We start from the raw sequence: 24,547 nt of genomic DNA on the forward strand, positions 1-24,547 counted from the left end.
TTTAGGGAGCTCTAGCCAAATACCTCTTCCTTACACTTTCTTGTCATCGATTTTCCAATCATGTTCCTTGTAAGTCCCTGACCATCCAACCAAACTATTGGTGATAGTCCATAAGTTTATATGTAATCCAATGTCTGGTCATTTTTCCTTCAAGCAAAGTGAAGAACTGAGTGTATACCACTTTCATTTGATGGTGGAATGCTGCTTGCTGTGCATCCCTCACTTTATGGAGGGAGTCTGCTTAAAGCCCAGTGATTTAAATATTGATCTTATCCAAAAAGCCTCACAGAAACACACAACACACACATAACTAAATCTCTGAGTACCCTAGAACCAAAAAAAAAGTAGTATGTAGTATGTATGAGTGTATTAATAAGATAGAAAAATATGACAGAATGTTAAAAATTGGTGATTATGAACAAAGGGTTATTTTGAATAAGCAAAAAGATTATGAATATGAGAGTTGTCTTATTTTGGCAACTTTGGATTTTAAATCATTTAAAAATAAAATTTAAAAAATTAATTAACCACTTGGGAGACTGAGGCAGGAGGATCTCTTGAACCCAGGAGTTCAAGGCCAGCGTGGGCAATGTAGTAAGACCCAGTCTCTAAAGAAAAGAAAAAAAAATTAGTTTACCAGTAAGCACTGTAATTGTGTTTATAGGCACTAAATATCTGACTTTTATATGACAACAGAATTGTGCTGATACCCTTGCCATAAAATTAGAAGCATTAATTGCTTAACTTGGTTTCAGGGGAGTGGGTTACACACTTCATGTTTGAAATGAGAGCAGCAGGGGACACCAGGGCTGCACACTGCTGTAGCTCTCTAGTACCTCTAAGTCCCACCACAGCACCCCTGGACTTTTTTCTTCTACATTCAGAATTGGGGTTGGAGGACAGTTGTGGTTGATTAAACAGAATGAGGTAAGAAAGGAAAGCTGAAGGCTGGGACAAGACAAGGTGAATCTAGTTTCTTTGGTCACCAGTTTTAATAGCATTAGATTATATAGCTCACTGAGTTAACATTTTTTTAAAAAGTAGGATTGTTCTTGAAAAATGAGTTGGCTGTAGTCCTATGAAAGTTTATTGCTGTAAGAACAAGTTATTACAAACTGTTATTTGATGTAAGGCTGCCACATTTATGTGCTAACAGAAACCAAATTGGCACTGTTAGCAGCATGTAGTCTGGAAAACAGAGAAAGGAAAAGGTGTTGATAAAGTACTTTCTCACAATAGAATTAAGTGTAGAAGGGACAGCAGAACTGCAGTGGAAAAATGAGGTTATGACTTAGGAGGAACAAAGTGCTGCTATATTTCCTTAGATCAAATTGAAATCTTATCCTTGAAAATAGTACTTTGGACTGTAAGAAACTATATCTTGTATGAAAAGTGTAATTCAAAACATAAACAATAAATTTGGTAGCACTTTGGAAGCTGGAATGTTTGCCTTGCTGTAATGGTTTAATTTTTTTTTTTATCATTCACAAGTTATCTAATTTTTGCTTGCAAAAATACTGAAGCAAGACTTCTATTGTAAATGAAGGTATACCTTAATTTGAGGATAAGGAATGCTGTGCTGAGTGTAGATAGAATGTATCTGTTCTTTATATGTCTAGATTCGGGTTCCAGGCGTGATTGTCTCCAATCTGTCAAATAGTTAATGATTTATAAACGAACACTGAGGGAACTAGCTTTTGAAAGTAAATCTTAAAAACCTCTGTGCAATCCTTTTGATTTACTCTATTGCTCCCTAAATCTTCTTCTTCACATTTTTCTGTATATTAAGTTCAGACATATGACATGGTCAGGAAATGAAGTATTTGAATTTACCATTCTTTCAATTAAAACTATTTGTTTTATAATAATAGTAAATTTTCAAATAATTTGACTACAATAAATTACTGTCCATTGGCCATCTTCATTTGGAAATCCCATAGATACTTCATATACTTTTAAGACATTTTATAAAGTTTATGGTCATCAGGTATAAATTATAAAGCTGCATATGAAATAGTAATGTGCTATTAAATCACATCATTAAAGCAAAGACATAAAAACTTGAAATATTTAACAATAGTGCATTAATACATGTTTTTTATAAAAATGAGGAATTTTTTTAGAGGATGTAGTGTAAGATGTATCAAAAATGTGTGCATTTAGAAAAATGAGCCTCAGGAACTTTATATCACTATTTAGAAATAAGCAGTTTTTCTAATAAGTAAGGATTAACTTTGATAAGTAAATAATATGCTTGCCAAATTATAACCAAATAAACATTAAGAAAATCCTGATGGAGTCTGAAAATTTCTTTATAATACTCATTTTGTTTTGTTTTGTTTTCTTTTTCCTTTTTTTTTTTTGAGATGGAGTCTCTCTCAGTCCCCCAGGCTGGAGTGCAGTGGCGTGATCTCGGCTCACTGCAACCTCTGCCTCCCGGGTTCAAGCGATTCTCCTGCCTCAGCCTCCCGAGTAGCTGGGACTACAGGCGCATGCCACCATGCCCAGCTAATTTTTGTATTTTAAATAGAGACCAGGGTTTCACCGTGTTGGCTAGGATGGTCTTGACCTCTTGACCTCATGATCCGCCCTCTTTGGCCTCCCAAAGTGCTGGGATTACAGGCGTGAGCCACTGCACCCCGGCCCTATAATACTCATGTTTTAAAAATATGTTCATGTTTTTTACTTTAAAGCCCTAATTTTTTCTTTTGAGTTATAATTTGCATGCAATAAAGTTCACTCTTTTTGGCATATGGTTCTGTGAGTTTTAACAGATGCTAACAGTTCATGCACAACATTTGGAAAGTTGATCTTGTTTTTTATCCCTAGTACTTTATGACGTCGTGGTCACCAGGATTATCATTGTGAACTTTAATGATTGCACTGCAACTATTCAGAATAGATTAATTTTAGTACTTTCCAGTGTTTTCTCATTGTGCTGAGTAGAATTAGTGAATACATATTAAGGAATTTACTTTTTCCTCCCTTTCCCTACCTTCAGTGGCTTAGTGTAGCCTTTATGAATTTTGGCCTTGACTGTTGTTTCAACCTGTGCATTGGCTTCCTTGTTTTCCATCTCAATTCCTTTCTAGTTTGTTTTCCACGCTGCTGCTGCTACTGGTCTTTCTAAGATGCAGAACTGATAATCTTCTCCTTAAAATCTTTTATTGCTTCTCCTTTGCCTTCTTTAGATGGGAAGAAATAAAATACTACTTTTTCATATCAAACACAGATTTTTTCGTGAGCTGGCTCCTGCCTGGTGTCTTGCAGTGCCTTTTTTCCTTTTCCTTCCCATGCATCTGCCTGTCTGCACTAATTGCAGATTCTCAGATATGCCATGTTCTCTGTTGTTTTGGTGGTTTTCTGTATGCTTTTCCTTCCTACTCACAGCTTTTTTTCTACCCTGCTGTTCCTTAGCTGCCTAACTTCTCCAAACCTTCAGATGGGCTGAGATGTTCTCTTATGCTCTTCAGGTATGGTTTACCTCATTTCTCTTTAATAGTGCTTGTTCCTTGGACTTGGTCACCTGTGTCCCCTCTGGATCCTGAGCTGCTTGGGGTCAGGGAGTATGTCTGTTCCAGTCTTGTCAGTGCTTTGCACAATGTTGGATATAAGTAAGCATTCAAGTTGTTTGTTCAATTAATATACTATAGCTTACATGTAGAGTCTGGTGACTACATGAAACCTATGAAATAGGGAAAGAGAAGAAAAATGTCTTATGGCATCAGTGGACACCAGAATTCCTTATATGAAGGGAGGTACACTGAGGGCATTGCCTTGACATCAAGCTCACTTAAGGATAGGGAGTCCTGTGAGGATGGATGTTCACAGGGTCTGAGAGGTCAGAAGAAGTAGAGCAAACAAGGGGATGGGATTGCTGGTCTTATTCCTAATAGGGAAGAGGAGAGAGAAAACAAGTCAGAAAAGTGATATAAGGTCAGAGATAGGTGAGATGAAGATCTCCTTCCCCAAGGTTGGATGATGGAAAGACAGATTGAGAAGGTTCCTTCCTCCAGCTCCTTTTGAGGGGGTTGTTTTAACTGTTGCCTGGTGTACCACTCTTTTGCCTAGCTTCAGAAATCTTCACTGAAGTCTGGTATGCTAAGGAATGTTTTTGAGCGTGTTTGATTTTTGTTTATCTTGTGTAGAAGTTGGTGAGCTGTGTCCTCACTGGATTATTGCAGTGCACAAAAGTGATGGTGACCAAGTAGCTCTTAAGAGTTCTGAGAAGGTCAGCTCTCCCAGTAATTGAGGGAAACCTTGGCAGACAGGGGAGGCTTTGGACTTGCACAGGCCTTGACACTGCGGATTTGAGTATTGAGTGTAGATTATAAGGGGCTGGTAAGCCCAGTGTAACAACTAGAGTACATATACAACAAGAAAAGACTGGAATTGAACATATAAAAATGAGAGTAGCTAGTGTTCGGAAGATAGGATTACCATATATAGTTGTTTTTTTCCCCTGGAGACTTTCTTTGTCATAGTTCATAATATAGGAACAGTTTTAAAAAGACAAAAATATGTGCAATACAGTGTCATGATCTTATTCATACCAGAACTTGAAAATTAGAGGTTAGTACTGAGATTTCATTAATACTGAAAGTGTTGGAACGGAAAGTGAAACTGTTTATTGAGGAATAGGGAATGAGGGCTAGGACTGAAACTCCTTTCTTTGCCAAAAGTAGGAACTTTCTTATTGACATATTAGGCTTTGTTTCCCCCTTTTTTTGTTTTAATTGATGAACTAATGTCTCAAAGAAAAATTAATCTGTCAAGTAACTGAAAATTGGATAAGGTTTTGAACAAAATTTAAGTTTTAGAAATTGATGTTCTGTAGATCATTTATAATAAATTGTGGCTTATTTAAGTTTAGCTGCAACAAACTACACATTTCTATCCTTTCTGTTGCATTCACAACTAAATCTCACAATGTGACTTTTTATAATTGTTCTCCTTTTTTTCTGAAATAAAAAATTAGAAAATAATTGAGTAGGTCATGGTTTACTTATTGCAGTGTTATGCATATATTGCTGTTAATTAAATGTGCCTTGGTAGTGGCAAATAGGATTCATTCAACACTGGATCATTATGCTATTTGTGTTTTCATATTTTGATTTCATGCTTACAGCTATAGTTATAAGCAAAGGATGGAAAGACTCAAATTATACCTTTCCATGGTGAGAATGGAATTAGAAAAAAGGAATTGGTCAAGTGGTCTAATAGCTAAAGACAGTAAGGCTTGAGAGCATGATACAGCCATTTCCATGATAGGGAACCTGATGTTTGAATTGACAGGTTAGATTGTCCCATGGACAGTGCTAGAAACACATTGCCCAATTTGGAATTCTGTTTTTTAGTTTTCTTTTCTTTCTTTTTTTTTGGGGGGGGACAGTCTCACTCTGTCTTCAGGCTGGAGTGCAGTGGTGCGATCTCAGCTCAGTGCAACCTCCGCCTCCCGGGTTCAAGTGATTCTCCTGCCTCAGCTTCCTGAGTAGCTGGGACTACAGGCGCGTGCCACCACGCCTGACTAATTTTTGTATTTTTAGTAGAGACGGCGTTTCACCATGTTGGCCGGGATGGTCTCGATCTCTTGACCTCGTGATCCACCCGCCTCGGCCTCCCAAAGTGCTTGGATTACAGGTGTGAGCCACTGCACCTGGCCTGTTTTTTAGTTTCCATTTTGTCCAGTCTATCTTTTGTTGTCCATTCTTTTATACATTTTTGTTCTTTTGATTAGGAAAGTTCAATTTCTTCTAATCTGCATACAGTGATTTGTATTTTGTAAGGTGACTTTGCGTAGATCTCATTTCATCCTCTGAGGTGTGTTTTTAGCCAAGCTGACTGCTGAGGCATTCTATTGTTGCTCCGGGGTACTGCTTCTCTGGTACTTCCTTCAGAGACCATTTGTGTTGGTGAGAAAGCCTATGGTTTGCTTTTTTCCTGCCCTTGACACCTTAACATATCCTTCTCTCTGTTCTTGAATTCTTGAGTCCCTTCCGTCCCGGATCCCATTATTTATCACTGCCTGAAGAACCTGCTCCCTTAGGAACCACCCCTCCCATCTCTACTTTTTCTAGCCTTTCCTACATTCTGTTTTTCCATGGGTTTTCTCTGTCATCTGCCTTAAGTTGGAAAAAAGTTTCATATGATTCTTTCCCATTTCCCATTCCTTTTCATTACACCCTCATTCCTTGAACAGAATTGTTATTGTTTTGTTTTTCCATCCACACCCCTATAATGCAACCTTCCTGTGTAAATTTTAGGCCCAAGCTTTTCTATTCACATACTTTTATGCCGAGGCTTGGATTTTTATTGTGGGCTGTTAGATGCCCATTTTGACATTGACATTAGGGGTTTCAAACCATCCTTAAAAGGTTAGGTGTGACTTGCAATGTTGTTGAACAATTTGATGATCCATGATATTATGGCTCTATGAAATCTCCTTGTAAAACCCATGGTTCTTGGAGCTAGCTTGTTTTTATTCTGGGAAAAATTTTCTAGCTCCCTAGCTTACGGCCTGATGGTTAGAGTCCAGCCAGTGCTGTTTGACTTTATAGTTAAAAGGGGGTCATTTCTGTGGTCACTGTCCTATTTAACAGTCATGTCATGGTATGTCAAGGTAGGTCATCATACAAATAATCTGCATTCTGTTTTGACTGTTTTATTTTTTAAAATAATACCTCCTCCTTTTAAACTTTAAAAAATTTAGTAAAGTTTAGTAAACTTACAAAAATTTAGTAAAAAATGTAGTAAAAATTCATTTCCTTCATTATGCTTTTTGAAATCTGGCTTTTTTTCTCATTCTTCCCCTATTAGTGGTTCTTAAAAAAAAAATCGCTGTTGACCTAACCAAATTAGAGTGTCTCAGTCTTCATGCACTTCCACCTTCTTGCTGCATTTGACTGCATTGATACTTCTTTTTTGATGTTCTTTCTTTGAATTTCATACATGGTTACTTGAACCACTTCTCCGGCTCTTTTTCTTCTTGCTTCATAACTCTAGGTAATCATCAAGACTTGCCTTTCCTTTCGTGTGGTCTCTTGAAGGGCGTTCGTCTTAAAGCTTTAGCCACTGCCTTTCTCCTAGTAACTCTGTGCATGATGTCTCTGCAGAACTTTAGTTCCTTGTCTAGAGCTGTCTACATGAAAGCTCTTCTGGGATTTTTCTGCCATTACTTCAAAATCAGTGTTGAAACCAAAAAAACTTCCCCTTTTGACTTCCTTATTCTGTTGGTAACACTACCATTCACCAGACTTGCATTTCTTATGCTTTAGATATAGGGCTGTCTTAGTCTGTTCAGGCTATGATAATAAAATACCTTAGACAAGGCCAGGCATCATGCCTGTAATTCCAGCACTTTGGGAAGCCAAGGAGGGAGGGTTGCATGAGCCAGGAGTTTCAGACCAGTTTGGGCAACATAATGAGACTCCATCTCTATTAAAAGAAAAAGCCCAGCAACCTTTATAAATAAACTTTATAAATAAGTAATTTATAAACGACAGAAATTTATTTTTCACAGTTCTAGGCACCAGGAGGTTCAGTGTCTGGTGAGGGCTCTCTGCTTCATAGATGATGCTTTCTAGCTGTGTCCTCACATGGTGGAAGGGGCCAGCAGGCTTGCTGTAGCCTCTTTTATAAGAGCACTAATCCCATCCATGAGGGCTCTGCCCTAGTGACCTAATCACTTTCTAATGGCCCCACCTCTTAATGTCAACACACTGGGGATTAGATTTCAACATACAATTTTGAAGAGAAACATTCAGACCATAGCAGGGGCCAATAGGGGAAAAAATGGAACAGAAATTGAATTAATTTATCTTTGAAAGTGAGGACCCTGTCCTGTGCCTTTTGTAGTTTCAGCACCCAAGACAGGTATTCAATGGATGTTTCTTAAACTGAGCATTACAGTGATTCTTGGGTTCACTCTTTCCTCTAGTTTTTACTCAGACCAGACCCTCATTAGTACACATCTTTTTTACTGCAATACCTCATCGTTTTTTAGCAATCATTTTTCCTTGCTTCTATGCACATTGTACATTACTGCCAGGAGAATTTTTCTAAAACATTACTTTTATCTAGTGAAGAGCCATTATTACTGATGGATTCAATTAAAACTAGTTAGTCTGGCATTCCAGGTTTTGAACCAGCTAGTTCCATGTACCTATTTTATGTTATGTTTTTCTCACATAAATTCATTGTAGCTAGTTAGAACAGTCTTTTTATTATTCTCTCGTAGGAACATAGTTATTTCTACTTATACCTTTGCCCCAGCTGCTCTTCCAGTCCAGAATTTCCCAGCCATCCTCTCATTTTTTTGCCAGTACAAATCCTGTACTTCTTAGCTAAAGACCTAACACATAGCCCAGAACGCTGGCCTTTAGTAGGCACTCTTCACTGTTGAGTAAATGGGGACCTATATTCTCAATGAGCTTTTCTAACCAGCTTCACATGATGATATTCTCCTTCATGTCCACAGACTCCACACACCTGTTTGTTAACTTACATTTCTCATATCTTATTTCAAATTTAATAAATGATTAATTGATTGAATAAAATCTGGCATACGAGTGCCTTAGTCATGTACTGAGAAATGTATTCGAAATGGCTTCAAAAGCATTATTGTTCTCTTTATTTCTACCTTAATTGTAAAAGTGCTTTTAAATTAAGCCTTTAACATAAGTGAATCATTGGATCTAATCAAATGATTTCAGCACATGCTCTGTGCAATTACATTTGTGCAGCTTAGCTGAAACTATGGCAACAGAGTGAAAAATGCGTTTTTACCGATCATTTTCCACCATAGGAGTGGGAAGTTCCAAGTTAAACATCTCACAACTTAAAAAAATTATTATACAAATTATACTTACAATAGAATTGCTTAGAAAGTGAAGAAGCCATTTATCAATCTTAGGTTTGTGGCTAAAATCCTGGAAGACCATGCCAAGGGTTAACAATAGTTACCTTTGAGGGTTGGGATTATGGGAGAGTTTTAAGGTCTGCTTTAGGCCTATTTTTTCAAAAAACAGTGAACTTGGATAATTTTATAAAGAAAACAACAACAAAGTTATTTAAATCTGAAGGAAAAGACAATTTTCCTTTTATCCTTAAGTTTACTGTTTTTAAAATTACATCAATCACCACCTCATATCTACTAGGATGGCTACTACCAAAAAAAAAAAAATAAAACCAGAAAATAGCAAGTATTGGACAGAATGTGGAGAAATTGGAACCCTCTTGCACTGTTAATGGGAATGTGAAAAGGTACATATGAGAGGATTTCACAAAATTCATGGAAAAATTGGTTAAAATTGCTTTGTGAGAGCATTAAAACTATTTACACCTCTTTTTCCCTAAATGATTAAACTTAAGGCATTAATATAAAAAAATTCTAAGAGCTTTTGAGAGGAGCATGGTTTAAGCTGATTCACAACAGAGATAAGCCTGAAGTAGACCTTGAAAAGATTTAAAATATTTACTGATTTAGTTCAAATTTACTAATATTTAACAACTCATGTGGTCATCAGAATTGACACCAGAAACAAATAACTGATATGGTCGTACTCCTGTGTATCAGTTGATTAGCTCTATTCTAAGTTTTTAGTTTGTTGATACTCTTTGTTGTTTTGTATATTTGTGAAAAGTTTTCATAAGGCATTCTTTCTATGGGAAGGAGTTAATTTTTTTCTAAGTTAGGATTTAGAGGCTGAAGGTAAGGTTTTGGTGCCACTATACTGCTATAGTCAGACATCCACAAATGCCCCAACTCTGCTCTCCCAGGCCCCTCTTTTTCCTCAGGAGTCATGAGTGATCCATCTGCAAGGCACAAGTAGCTGGTGGGAATCAGAGTAACAAATTTAATAAGAGTTGTGCAAACATCCAACACACCAATGTAAAACTCTTCTGTAGAAGCTGCATTGGCATAGTAGTTTAGGTTTAAGGCCTAAGTGAGGCGTCCTACTTCCCTTCCAACTACATCTAATTATAATCTTGAGACCAGCATGTTCAGGTGTGTGACTTAGAAGGTTAGAATGGTGAATGGTCCGGGTGCAGTGGCTCATGCCCATAATCCCAGCACTTTGGGAGGCTGAGGCAGGTGGATCAACTGAGGTCAGGAGTTCAAGACCAGCCTGGCCAACATGGTGAAACCCTGTTTCTACTTAAAAAAAAAAAAAAAAAAAAAAAAAAAAAAGGTTAGAATGGAGAAGAAACACCAGGTGTCTTAGTTTCAGGTTTCTTTAACAAATATACCATATACTAGCTGGTTTAAACAACAAACATTTATTTTTCACAGTTCTAGAGGCTGGGAATTCCAAGATTAAGGTGCTGGCAGCTCCAATGTCTGGTGAGGGCCCACTTCCTGGTTTGCAGATGGCAGTCTTCTTGTGTCCTTGCATGGGGAAAGCAGAGAGAGAGGAAGCATAGTCTCTCCTGTCTCTTCTTATAGGGCACTAAATCCATCATGAGAGTTTCACCCTAATGACCTGATTACCTCCCAAAGGCCCCATCTCTAAATACCATCACATTGGAGATTAGGATTTTAACATACGAATTTTGGAGGATACAAACATTCAGATCATAGAACCAGGTCCAAGGAGAACCCCTGAATCTGCTTAGCTAACTACTATGTATGTTGAAGGGAGAAGTGCAAGATAATGGCCAATCTGTCAGGCCATGGAAGAAATTTGAGGCAAAAAACTAAAGAGACCTTGTGTGGAGGCTGATCTTTTAACACAGTGAGTCTACTTATTAATTGTGCCCATCTGGAGTTTTGGACTCTTGAATAAATGAATTAGTCACGTTTCTTACCTTTGGGGAGAACTAGAAAGGGGGTTGGGCAAAGGCATGCCTGGCATAGGAAAAGGAGCAAAAGTCCTTTTTTCCTACATTCTGAGTGTGAAAACAGACAGTGTACAATTCTAACGTCTGTTTCTGGTACAGTCTGGTCCTAGGCATGCAGGTAGCTCCACATCATCTAAGCAGCATATTTTGGACTTTACTAAAGCATGTGAATGACTCACACATGCAGATTTCAGCAATTGGTTGATGTTTTATTTCACCTTTAGGGTGAAATAAATGTGTAAATATTATAAGTCATGTTCTAATACTGTTAATATTATTGTAGAGAAGTTTGAGCTCTTGTTCTTAGGTTAACAATTAAGAGAAATGTAATTTATTTTTAGACTTTCATGCACAAAAGCTTTAATCACAATGACAAAATAATAGCATAGGAATGAAAACTATTTAGACATCTAGACTCACGTGCTCAAATATGTGTTTTTTATTGCTTAGGATTCTATATCGTATGATATTTACCATTTCTTCTTATGTGGTTTGTCATTAACACAGTGAAAAAAATCTTTATAATGAACAAATACTCCGCCATGCCTAAATATGATACTACTTACTACTGATTTGCTCTCATATGTGTGTTTACTTACTTTGCCAGTAGATGTAATGGAAAAGACTCAGAGTCAGGAAGAGGGGCAAAAACAACTACAACAACAACAACAAAAAACATGGTTACTAAGTTCAAGAGCTCTGAGATGGGCCTATATCATATCACCTTTTAAATTTTTATTTTACTGTTTTAGATTAATTTATGAGGGCAGTAGTTGAAGTAAAGTAAAGGCTAAGTACAGCCCACACTGTGAAGATTCTGGTGGAAAAATAGTAGACTGTCAAAAACCTAGATGAAACTCAAAGACTGTAGGCTAAGTAAATGAAGTTGAAAGCCAAGAAACTATGTATTATATGATTTCATTTATGTGAAATTCTAGGAAAGCTAAAACTATAATGACTAGAATTAGATTCTTAGTTACCCGGGAAGTGATTGGCTTCAAAAGGACATCCAGAAACTTTTCAGGGTAATGGAACAGAAACTTTTCAGGGTGATGGAACTGTTTTATATCATGCTTGTGGTGGTGGCTCCATGACTACAATTACCAAAATTCATCAAACTGTTCATTTAAGTAAGTGAATTTTATTGTATGTAAGTTGTACCTTAGTAAAACTTAAAAATATGTTAACTATAGATTTTTGGTGCTCAAATGTCTTTAATTTTTCCTTTGAGCAAAGACAAGAACCAAAGGAATGTTATCTGACAGTCTCAGACAATAGCTTTGGGGACTATTTTAAGGATTAAGATTTCTGTATCCTACCCTATCATAGTTTCAACTGCATGGTTCCCAGGTGAGATTAAGAAGTGAAGGCGTGGTGACTCACGCCTGTAATCCCAGCACTTTGGGAGGCCGAGGCGGGTGAGTCACGAGGTCAGGAGATTGAGACCATCCTGGCTAACACGGTGAAACCCCATTTCTACTAAAAATACAAAAAAATTAGCTGGGCGTGGTGGCGGGTCACCTGTAGTCCCAGCTACTCGGGAGGCTGAGTCAGGAGAATGGCTTGAACCTGGGAGGCGGAGCTTGCAGTGAGCCGAGATCGCGCCCCTGCACTCCAGCCTGGGCGACAGAGCAAGATTCCATCTCAAAAAAAAATCAAAAAACAAAACAAAAAACAAGAAAATGAAGACAAAATAAAGGAGTACAAGATAGCAAGCTTGATCTTTGGTTCTATACCCCAAACTGAAACCTTGTCCTTGGTGAGCTAGGCTGGATCACATGGACCTGCGTAAGGACTTACTTGTCCGTTTGCCCTATGCAGATACCCTTTAAGATTGTTTCCTGGAATCTTGCCATTCTTAAGCAAGAAAATTCCAAGAAATCTAAACTCTAGCAGAAACTTGAGGTGGAAGAGAGTGGTTTTTCTTCATAAGCCCAGAGCTAAGCTCTTTTCAGGCTAGGACTTGAGGTATGGGAGCAAGAAGAGCTCTGCCTTACCTACCAGCCACCTGGGAGCAGTATTGGTGGAAAAGCAATAAAAAGAGTCAATGAAATTCTCAGCTGCTAAACTAATGAGAGGAGGATCCAAAGAGAACATACCTTGAGCTGCTTCTCATCACCTGGAAACCTTCAACCCTGAGTACAGAAGGCACTGACGCCCTTCATCTGGAGCCCTGGGGATAGGAGGTTGGAGAAGACTTGAGCTCCTGTAGCAGGCAAAGTGTTAATTTATGTCAGAAACAAAATAATAGAGGTAGTAGATTATGAACAAAAACAGCCCTTCACAGATCATCTGAACAACCTTTGTGAATGACTAGGGTTTCCTGGGTACTATACTTTGTAAAATAAAGTGTAATTAATTTATAACCTCTTTTAATTTCCTATGAAAGTTAATTCTGTGTATCAAAAAATAATTCCTTATCTTCCTAGTGTGGCAGCAAATATAGATAAGTAATATATAAATATAAAGCAAATATAAATATAGATAAAATCTAGTATATGAACAATGCTTTTGGAAAGCTGGGCTTGTACATATCTCAGTAAATAAAAAAGGATTCCTAATACTAAGAACCAGGAGTAATTATTTTGACACATGACTCTTTAATAATGTCTTAAGCTTTTTTACATAATAAAATGATAGAATTTAACATTAGAAGAGAGCCAAATCATTATTTCAAAAGTGGTTGTCTCTTATGAGTTTGGCTTTTTATAAAATCTACTTGACATATTAAAGATAAGCCATTGTTTATTTTAGAATATTACCTATGTTTTTGATATTCATTTTAGATCTATATTGATGTCAATGTGAACCCTAGGCTGGGCCATGTACATTGACTTGTTCTTACTATAAAATTATACATTGATAGTAAAACTCTTAAAAATAGAAAATAGAATGGCGGTTCCCAGGGCTGAGAGAAGAGGGAAGAGGGCAATTGTTGTTCAATGGATATAGTTTATTTTGCAGGATGAAAAGGTTCTAAAGATCTGTTGCATAACAACGTCCATATGGTTAACAGTACTGTATACTTAAAAATGGTTAAGATTGTAAATTTTATGTTATGTATTTTTGACCACAATTTTTTAAAATTTTCAATTATGAATTTAGTTAAACTTTGGAAAGACATTGCCCCAAAGCTTTTAATTCTAAAAGTTCTTAGTTGAGTTTTATTTTCTTAAAGTTGTAGTCCCAAAGCATTAATTTATTTACAAACACTTATACTGCTTATTGGCACACAGCAAGCACCGTATAAATTTAATTCATTTAATCTTCATTAAATTCTATATGGTGGGTATTTGTTTTCTGTCATTTTATAATGGCCATTTTCTAATATACAGAGAATTTGAAAGAATTGTATGTTGAATACCCTTATACTCACCACCTAAATTCTGCAATTAATATTTTGTTGTATTTGCTTTTGACATGTGTTCATAGCTATATTTATTTATAAATTTATCTTATTTTAAAAAATGCATTTCAAAGTAAATCACAGATATCAGTATGCTTTGAGGATAGGTGTTTTTATGCCCATTTTGCATTATTGGGAACTGAGACACAGACAAGTAATTTGTCAAGGTCACACAGCTTTTAAGTGGCATAATTAGGATTTGGATCAAGCCTTTCTTAACCACTTCTACAAGTACTAGTTCACATAATATTAATAGATACTACCTTAAAAAGTAATATTCTGGTTAAATCCACAAATGTAGTATCTTAGTCTTGATCTACATGCATATTTTCATAATACAGGATCTGTAAGGTTCAGCAGTAAAGAAATTGTTTAACTTTGTTTAAGCTAACCATTTCCACATTTATTCTGCCAAAGCACTGTGCTCCCCACATCTTCCCCAAACAGAACACCTATTATAGGATAGGACTAGAATTCAATGGAATATGTTATGGAAAATGCTAATTTATAAGATATCCTAATTTTATTTATTCAAGACAGAATACATTTTTGAGGAGTTTATATTTTTAAACATAGCCCTAGAATTTTAGAGCTGACAGGGATCCTAGAGTTCACTGAGACCAACACTTTCATTTCAGAGATGTAGTAATGGAGACATAGAGTATTGAAGTGACGAATGCATACTATATCGTGTCCAGATATTTAGTGGCAGAAATGGAACTAGAACTTTCCCTAGAACCTGGGGATGGCATTTAATTAGATACTCAGTAAATGTTTGTTGAATCATTAATACATCTTCTCAATCCATCCAGTTTTTTCCCCACTATGTGTCTATCTACATATTAGAATTTTTGTTTATTTTTGGAGTATATTGGTCAGTAGAGAGTCTAATAAACACTTTAATTTATGTTAATCTTTGGTACAAATGATACATATAGTTCCTAAATTCCAAAAAAAGTTTTATTGTAATGCATAACATACAGAAATTTATGCAAAATATGCTATACCGTTTAACAAATAATTATAAAGCAAACCCTGGTTAATCACTTAAGTCAGGAAATAGAGCACCGCTGGTACACAAGAAGCCCCCAGGAGCCTCCTTCTATTGCTGACCCTCTTAATTGTTTTTTTTTCCCTCTTTTTTTTCTTTTAGCTAATTTGACAGGACATGCTGAGAAGGTGGGCATAGAAAATTTTGAGCTCCTGAAGGTCCTAGGAACTGGAGGTAAGTCTTAAGTTAATTATATTTAAGGAAAAAAAAGTACTTATTATTCCTATGATGAAGGATTGATATCCCCAATACAGAAATTAAAATTTAAAAAGCATGAGGAATCCATTAGGAGAACTGTCAAAGAACATGAACAGACCTTTCATAGAAGCACAAAAGGCAAAAATAAAAAGAATTGGCAAGGATTTAGGAAAACCAATCCCTTTTGCCCTGCTGTTGGGAATGTAAATTAGTTCGGCCTTTACACAGGACACAATATTTTATTTTATTTTATTTTATTTGAGACGGAGTCTAGCTCTGTCACCCAGGCTGGAGTGCAGTGGCGTGATCTCGGCTCACTGCAACGTCTGCTTCCTGGATTCAAGCGATTCTCTTGCCTCAGCCTCCTGAGTAGCTGGGATTACAGGCGCCTTCTACCACGCCTGGCTAATTTTGTATTTTTAGTAGAGACGGGGTTTCACCATGTTGGCCAGGCTGGTCTCGAACTCCTGACCTCAAGTAATCCACCCTCTTCGGCCTCCCAAAGTGCTGGGATTATAGGCATGAGCCACCGCGCCCGGCCAAGACACAATATTTTAAAAAATCACTAACATTGATAGAGTGCTTGTTAGATGCCAAGTACTCTGTGGAGAGCTTTGTATTGATTGTCTTATTCAGTCTTCATTCAACTCAGTTGATACTCAATGAACATAATTTGTAATAATGAAAAACCTAAGACTGTTTAGAAACCCAACAATAGGGCTTTGGTTAAATGGAACATGGATCTCTATGTTCTATAATGTATATAATAGATTAAAATGATCTACTTTTATTTAGTATTTTGGAAAGCTCTCCAAAATAAAAGCTACAGAAGAGAATGTACAATATACAAAACATTATATGGATAAATATAAATATCTACATGTATATATGGATATGGAAAATATCTGCGTGTATATATGTATACAGAAAAATCTCTAGGTGCCTGGGCATGGTGGCTTACGCCACCACAGCACTTTGGGAGGCACTTTGGGAAGCCAAGATGGGAGGATCCCTTGAGGCCAGGAGTTCAAGACCAGCCTGGGAAACATAGTGAGACCTCATCTCTACAAAAAATAAAGAAAAATCTCTGGGATGTACATGGTTATATACACTAAAATCTTAGTGGTAGCGGGATTTTACATGATCTTGGTTTTCTGCTTTGTACTTTCCTTTGCCTTTTGAATTTTTGCTACCACCGCTTTTGCTGCTCAGAAATCAGAGCTGACTTAAGGGGGATATGACCTGTGCAGTTGTAGAGATTCCTGCATGTAGAAGAGCCCCATGTTTGGTGTAATGCTCTGCTGTCACTGTTCTGAAATTATTAGTAATTCATGAACAAGGCACCCGCATTTTCATTTTACACTAGGCCTTGCCAGTTATGCAGCTTCTTGTCATGTGTATGTTTCCTATTCAGTTATCTCCCTGTCCTGGACTGTGTTGCTCTGCAGCCACCGCTGCTATGAGAACTGGCTTCTGTCATTTTTCTCCCATCAGGTCAAGGTACAAAGGAGGCCTTTAACTCTTCCCCTCCCCCCGCCATTCTCAGCAGGCCTAGATCTCTTTTCCTGGAAGACCACGGAGAGCCTCAGAGGACAGACCATTTTTCTTCCCCACTGCAGTTTAGCTTCACACTCTCAGGGACCTCAGTGTTCTAGCCCCTGACAGGATGGATTACACCTGACCATATAAGGGTATCTGCCCATCCCTTCCAAAATGCCAAACATTATAGCAAGAAAAAAAGACTTTCTCTTGGGGCCTCCATAATCAATACCAGCCACTTCTCTAGCCTCATGTCTGTGTTTTTTTTTTTTTTTTGAGACGAAGTCTAGCTGTGTCGCCCAGGCTGGAGTGCCACCGTACTCCACCGTAGGCAACAGAGCAAGACCCTCTCCCTAAAAAATAAACAAATACATTATATATATATATGTATATATATAATGCTGCTATGAACATTCATGTACAGGTTTTTATATGAACATATGTTTTTGTTTTTCATTTTCAGGTACTTTATAAAAAGTCATGCACACTTTTAAATATTTTGAATACAAGGTTCTGTAAATTCTCTCAAGTTCTGTTTAAAGTAATCATTGATGTGAGAATGATCTTCCTTTTTCACTACAGGTTAGGTTAAATAATTTTAAAACAGGAAGAAATCTGTGAATGGTCTTCATTTTTTACTACAGGTTAGGTTAAACAATTTTAAAACAGGAAGAAGTCTGTGACAGAAAAATATTATATGCTTAAACTTTAATCATAATCTGTATTGCCTGAAGAGTTCATAGTGTCTTGGCATGTTTCCTGCCGTCTTCCATTTATTTAGATGGCAGAATTCCATCTAACTTATCTATAATTCAGTAATGTAAAATTGCCAGGAAAATAGGATTTGGATAAACAAATTTTCTTAGTGAGTAACTTATGCATAGCAGTTTCTCAGATATTTTTGAATGAATGGATGAGTATACTTATTCCATATAATAAGGGATCTCTGTAAAGATCCTTGAAAATTTGAAAACAAATTGCTATTCTTATTTGCAATGTTTACATGACTTTCCATGTTTTAGAGATTCTTTTTTCATATTAAAGTTTTAGAAATGTCAGTTTTTATGTTTTTTATCAAAAGCAAAACTTAGTAAAAATATTAGTACAATTGATCAAATGAAACTACTGTTTATATACTTTTAATTAACCCAATTATTATTTATTTTATTTTAAAAATAGATTTATAGCAGTTTTTAAAAGAAAACGTTATCTCAGACTGAGATAATGTTTTATTCTAGATATGGTCAAAGCTAAACAACTTTAATCTGCAATAACACATAACTTCTGTGTAGCAAAATAGACATAGCATCTACAAAACCTTCTCAAGGACACTATTAAAATGTAATATTAATGATTAATTTCACCATTGAATTTTATAGTGCATAACAAGAACCATGAGACTAATCCTATTCATTGATCTGTTAATTTAATGCATGCAGTATATTTCAAATTCAGAAGCAGAAAGAAAAAGGCAATCTTAGGGCCTCGTGCAGTGGCTCATGCCTGTAATCTCAGCACTTTGAGAGGCTGAGGTGGGAGGATCACTTGAGCCCAGGAGTTCAAGCCTAGCCTGGGCAACATAGTGAGACTTCATCTCTACTGAAAATTAAAAAAAAAAAAAAAATTAGCCTGGGGTGTTGTGACACTCAGGTAGTCCCAGCTACTAGGGATGCTGAAGCAGGAGTATCTCTTGAGTCTGGAAGGTTGTGGCTACAGTGAGCCATGATTGTGCCATTGCTCTCCAGCCTGGGAGATGGAGCAAGACCCTGTCTCACTATAGTTTTGAACTTCTGGGCTCAAGCAATCCTTTCACCTCCACCTCGTGAGTAGCTGGGACTGTAAGCATGTGCCACCACACCCAGCTTGCTTGCTTACTTATTTATTTATTTAGCAGAGACAGGGTCTTGTTATGTTGCCCAGGCTGGCTTCAAACTCCTGGGCCCAAGTAATCCTCCTGCCTTGGCTTCCCAAAGTGCCGGGATTACAGGCACGAGTCACTGCATGTGGCCACAATCATTATTAAACCCCTGAAGTGTTAGATAAGGAATTTTCCTTACTCTTGCCAGGTAATCTGTGCAGTTGAGTAGTCTTTCTATCAACTGCTTAGATTACCTGGCAAGAGTAAGGAAAATTCTTTTTTTTTTTTTTTTTTGAGACGGAGTCTTTCTCTGTCCCCCAGGCTGGAGTGCAGTGGCGCGATCTCGGCTCACCGCAACCTCCACCTCCTGGGTTCACGCCATTCTCCTGCCTCAGCCTCCCGGGTAGCTGGGAATACAGGCGCTCGCCAACACGCCCGGCTAATTTTTTTTGTGTTTTTAGTAGAGACGGGGTTTCACCGTGTTAGCCAGGATGGTCTCGATCTCCTGACCTTGTGATCCGCCCGCCTCAGCCTCCCAAAGTGCTGGGATTACAGGCTTGAGCCACCGCGCCCGGCTGAGTAAGGAAAATTCTTAAGCTTGAAAAAATAAAATGGGAGCAGGAATTTAGAGAAGCAAATAAGCTGCCTGAGGGCAGAAGTTACGCTGGAGAAATCCACCAGTGAATTGTGAGCTAGTTCTTTGGGTTTACCATTTTCATACTTCATATATAGGAGACAGCCTCTAAGGCACTCAAGAGGTAGAGAAGGCTACTGCTCAGTAAAAGAGTAAATGAGAAAATAAAAATCTAGCCTGCAAAGGGAGATGGAGGGGAAACTTTTCTGGCTTAGCATTGGCTTCGGGTGAAGGAAACAGATAAGTAGTAAAAGCCTTCCCTGAGTCACAACCTTAAACCAAACATCATACAGGTTTGCAGCTTCAATTTGTTATCCACTTATGTGATTTAAAAAAAAAAAAAATCCTGGCCGGGCACGGTGGCTCGTGCCTGTAATCACAGCACTTTGGGAGGCTGAGGCCAGCATAGGAACACCCCATCTCTACTAAAAATACAAAAATTAGCCAGGCGTGGTGGCGGGCATCTGTAATCCCAGCTACTGTGGAGGCTGAGGCAGGGAGAATTGCTTGAATCTGGGAGGTGGAGGTTGCAGTGAGCCACTGCACAGAGCAAGACTCCATCTCATATTAAAAACAAAACAAAACAAAACACCACACACAAGTATGAATTTATTTTATTCTATTTATGAGTTGGTTGTGTTCCCAACGGCACTAGCAAAGCAAATGTAAATCTTCTCTGGAGGATTTACTTAGATCTTAAGGAAATACCAAAGAAAGTTTTACAGACATGATTTTACTATCAAAAATTATAAACACCAGCCGGGCACAGTGGCTCACGCCTGTAATCCCAGCACTTTGGGAGGCTGAGGCAGGCGGATCATGAGGTCAGGAGGTCAAGACCATCCTGGCTAACATGGTTAAACCCCGTATCTACTAAAAATAAAAAAAAAATTAGCTGGGCGTGGTGGCTGGCACCTGTAGTCCCAGCTACTTGGGAGGCTGAGACAGGAGAATGGCATGAACCCAGCAGGCGGAGCTTGCAGTGACCCGAGATCGCACTACTGCACTCCAGCCTGGGTGACAGAGCAAGACTCCATCTCAAAACAAAACAAAAAAAATCACAAACATCCAAGAAGCAAAGCACTATGAGTGAAAGAAGTGGAAACAACAAACAGTAGAATTAGACCTAAAGAGACTGTTGGAATTATTAGATATAAAATATAAATGTGTATTTTTTAATTAAAAGGAGATTTGATTGTAATATTATGGAATAATACATGCTAAAAAATGACCAGACAGATCGGAGAAAGAACCAATAGTCCTTCTAGGAGTGAAAAAAACAATTCAAAGTGTAAACTTAATGGATGCTTTACTAGTAGATGAGATATAGCTAAAGAGAAAATTATTGTGGATTGGAAGATAGATTTGAAGAAAATATGCAGAATATAGAATGGAGAAAAAAGAGATAGCATATGAGAGGACTATTAAGACACAGAGGATAGGCCGGGTGTGGTGGCTGACAACTGTAATCCCAGCACTTTGGGAAGGTGAGGTGGGAGGATCCCTGTCTGTCTGGGCAACATAGTGAGACCCTACTTCTAGAAAAACAAACTAACTTAGCTGGGCATGGTGGCGCATGCATGACTGTAGTCCTAGCCACTCAGGAGGCTGAGGTGAGAGGGTTGTCTGAGCCTGGGAGGTCAAGGCCACAGTGAGTTATGATCACATCACTACACTCCAGCCTGGGTTGTCTCAAAAAAAAAAAAAAAAATAGAGAATAGATAGAGAAGATACGACATTTTTCTAATCGGACTTTCAGAAGGATCTTATAGAATGAGTAGAGGCACTGTTCAAAGAAATAATAGCTGGGAGTTTACAGGATTAAACATGAATTTGCAGAGAGCAAATACAAGTACTTGCATACAAGTATAAAGAAATTCTTATGTAGATACATCAGAGAGAAATTGATGAACATATGAGCAGAGAATACCTGAAAAGCAGTCAAAGAGAAAAGACTTATTTATAAAGGAACAACAATTAGTTTAACAGTGGACTTTACAACAGCAACCCTGGAAGCTGTATAAAGTGGAATAATATCTTCAAAATGCCCAGAGAAAATAACTGTTAATCTACACTTGTATACTCAGCAAAACTGTTTTCCCTAAGTGTGGGCAAAAAGACACTTGTTTTGTTGTTGTTGTTGTTGTTGTTGTTGTTTTTGAGACGGAGTCTTGCTCTGTCACCCAGGCTGGAGTGCAGTGGCATGATCTTAGCTCACTGTAACCTCCGCCTCCTGGGTTCAAGTGATTCTCCTGCCTCAGCCCCCTGAGTAGCTGGGACTACAGGCGCATGCCACCACGGCTGGCTAATTTTTGTGTTTTTAGTAGGGACGGGGTTTCACCATATTAGCCAGGCCGATCTCGAACTCCTGACCTCATGATCTGCCCGCCTCGGCCTCCCAAAGTGCTGGGATTACAGGCGTGAGCCACCACGCCCAGCCAACATTTTCAAACATACAAAAGCTGAGTGTGTTTTCTACCAAAAGGTCCCCTATGAGAATTTTAAAAGAAGTAGTTTTAGGAAGAAGGAAAATAATCCTTGGAGAATTTTCTGAGATGCAAAAAGAATTACCGAACAAACAGTCTAAAGCATACTGACTGTGTCAAGCTCTGGTCACGATGTCTCATTTGTGGAGTTGAAAAAAGAAAACTGAAAAATTGGACAAAATAGCATTAATTTGGGAGGTAACAGAAGTTAGTTTCCTGAAGTAATGTTCCTCAAAGTTTAACATGCACAGTAATCTTGAAATGTGTAAATTACCAAACTGATTGAAAAAGGTGTGAGAAACGTGCATAGTCCTATAACTATTAAAGAGATTGGTCAATAAGCAAAAATCCTCCTACTGGGAAGACACTCAATACAGTTTAAGAATGAGTTCTGCCACACATTCAAGGCATAGATAATTCTGATCTTCCACAAACTCTTTCAGAGAACAGGAAAAGGGGGATTATTTCCTCCAACTCATTGTATGATCCAGTATAACCTTGATTCCAAAAAAACACACAGGCAGTATAAAGAAGGCAGATTATCAGCCCATTTTGTATATGTGAAATTTTTAATATCAAATTTGTATAGTCAAACCTTGTGTGTATTTTCTTTCAACACATTGAGTACTTTGACTCGTTATCTATTATACCTCTGCATTGAGTAGTTTGGTTACAGGCCTTGAAGACAATTCTACAAACATAAGGAAACAGTTTACCTGTAATGTTTTACCTTTGTATTTCCATTTCATGCGTGTGCACTGTTTTATAATGGATCAGTTGTCAGCCATGGAGACTGCTTTTCCTTTTTGCCAGCTGACAGTGTAGTCTCTTAGGAGAAGATGGGATAACTAAGAAATGTCATTGTAAGTATATCTGCCTTTAAAAAAAATCACAGTTTTGATGACTAAATGGAGTAGGTGGAAGCTTTTATTATGAATATAATAAAATCTCAATTTTTATTCAAAAATTTTACCACTAATCTTTCAGTTTCATTACCTTTTTAAGATAATTTTTTTCCCAGCACTACTTAGAATAATAGGAAAGCCTCATCAGATGTCTTCATGTGTCAAGTAAGGTTTTCTTTGGAAATGAAACTGAAAACTCTTCTGATGAATTAATTTCTATATATTTAAACTAGAAAAAATGCTATTCATCAAATATCTTGAAGACTTTGTGGAATATTTGAATATCAAAGATTTACTTTTTGACACTTAAATACATGTAATATGCATAAAACTCTTTTTTACTCAGATTGACTTGCTTCTCTTGAACTATCTAGTTTCCTTTGGCCCATCACTAATCTTCTTGATCAGTTTTCTGAGCTAGAAACTTTTAAATAATTTTGGATTCTTTTTGGATTCTTCTCTATTTCGACCTCTTTCTCTCTCTCTCTCTCTTTTTTTTTTTTGAGATGGAGTCTCACTCTGTCACCCAGGCTGGAGTACAGTGGTGTGATCTCAGCTCACTGCAACCTCTGCCTCCCAAGTTCAAGCTATTCTCCTGCCTCAGCCTCCCAAGTAGCTGGGATTACAAATGTGCACCACCGTCCCCGGATAATTTTTGTATTTTTAGTAGAGACAGGGTTTCACCATGTTAGCCAGGCTGGTCTCAAACTCCTGACCTCAAGTGACCCACCTGCCTCGGCCTTCCAAAGTGCTGGGATTACAGGTATCAGCTGCTGCACCCAGCCCAGCCTCTTTACTTCTATTTTCTCACAAAGTCCTATAATTTTCCCTTTAAAGTGATCCTTGGATTTACCTTTTCTGGGCCTAAGAACGGAAAGTGCCATCACTCATTTTACCTTATGTATGGATTCTTTCAAGGGGTGTCTTAACCTGTCTGCCTTTCTGTAGGCTCTCGCTTCCATTTATGCATTTTAATATCATATGCCATTATACGTAATATACAGTCTTACTAAAATACAACATTTTTGTGCAGTTTTCCTATTTAAGAACATATACTGCATTTTTCCCAGTTTATTCAAGCGCAAATTCTTGCCTTGCTTTCAGTTTCCCCTGTCTTTTTTCGTCCAGCTTACCCTGATATTCTGCCTACTTTCTATTTTTTTCCCCAGCTTTTATTTTAGGTTTTGGGGTACGTGTTCAGGTTTGTTACCTGAGTAAATTGCCTGTCTCTGGTGTTTGGTGTAAAAATGATTTTGTCACCTAGGTAGCGAGCATAGTACCCTATATGTAGTTTTTCAACCATCACCCTCCTCCTACCCTCTCCCCTCAAGTAGGCCCTAGTATCTATTCTTTCCATTTTTATTTCCATGTGTACTCAATATTTAGCTCCCACTTATAAGTGAGATCATTTTCTTTTCCTACATCAGTTTGCTTAGGAAAATGGCCTCCAGCTGTATCCATGTTGCTGCAAAGGACATGATTTCATTTTTTAAAATGGCTGCATAGTATTCTGTGGTGTATATGTACCATATTTTCTTTATCCAGTCCACCACTGTTGGGCATCTAGGTTGATTCCATGTCTTTGCTATTTTGAATAGTGCTGCAGTGAACATGCAATGAACTTATGAGTA

The 24,547-nt window shown here is 37.7% G+C and overlaps 1 protein-coding gene across 4 annotated transcripts in view; it reads left to right on the plus strand.

Moving 5' to 3' along the window:
• The window catches only part of RPS6KA5 (ribosomal protein S6 kinase A5), a 190,521-nt gene that overhangs the window by 42,396 nt on the left and 123,578 nt on the right, over positions 1–24,547 (plus strand). For 3 of the 4 annotated variants that reach the window (XM_032134602.2, XM_032134601.2, XM_058429864.1), the window contains exon 2: positions 15,399–15,470. In XM_032134602.2, the coding sequence (XP_031990493.1) occupies positions 15,399–15,470 (72 nt within the window). Of the gene's footprint in view, positions 1–15,398; positions 15,471–22,807; positions 22,875–24,547 lie in introns of those variants that run through there. The other variant, XM_032134603.2, reaches the window with a different exon arrangement.

The sequence above is a fragment of the Hylobates moloch genome, unplaced genomic scaffold, assembly GCF_009828535.3.
Source record: "Hylobates moloch isolate HMO894 unplaced genomic scaffold, HMol_V3 SCAFFOLD_16, whole genome shotgun sequence".
NCBI lineage: Eukaryota > Metazoa > Chordata > Mammalia > Primates > Hylobatidae > Hylobates > Hylobates moloch.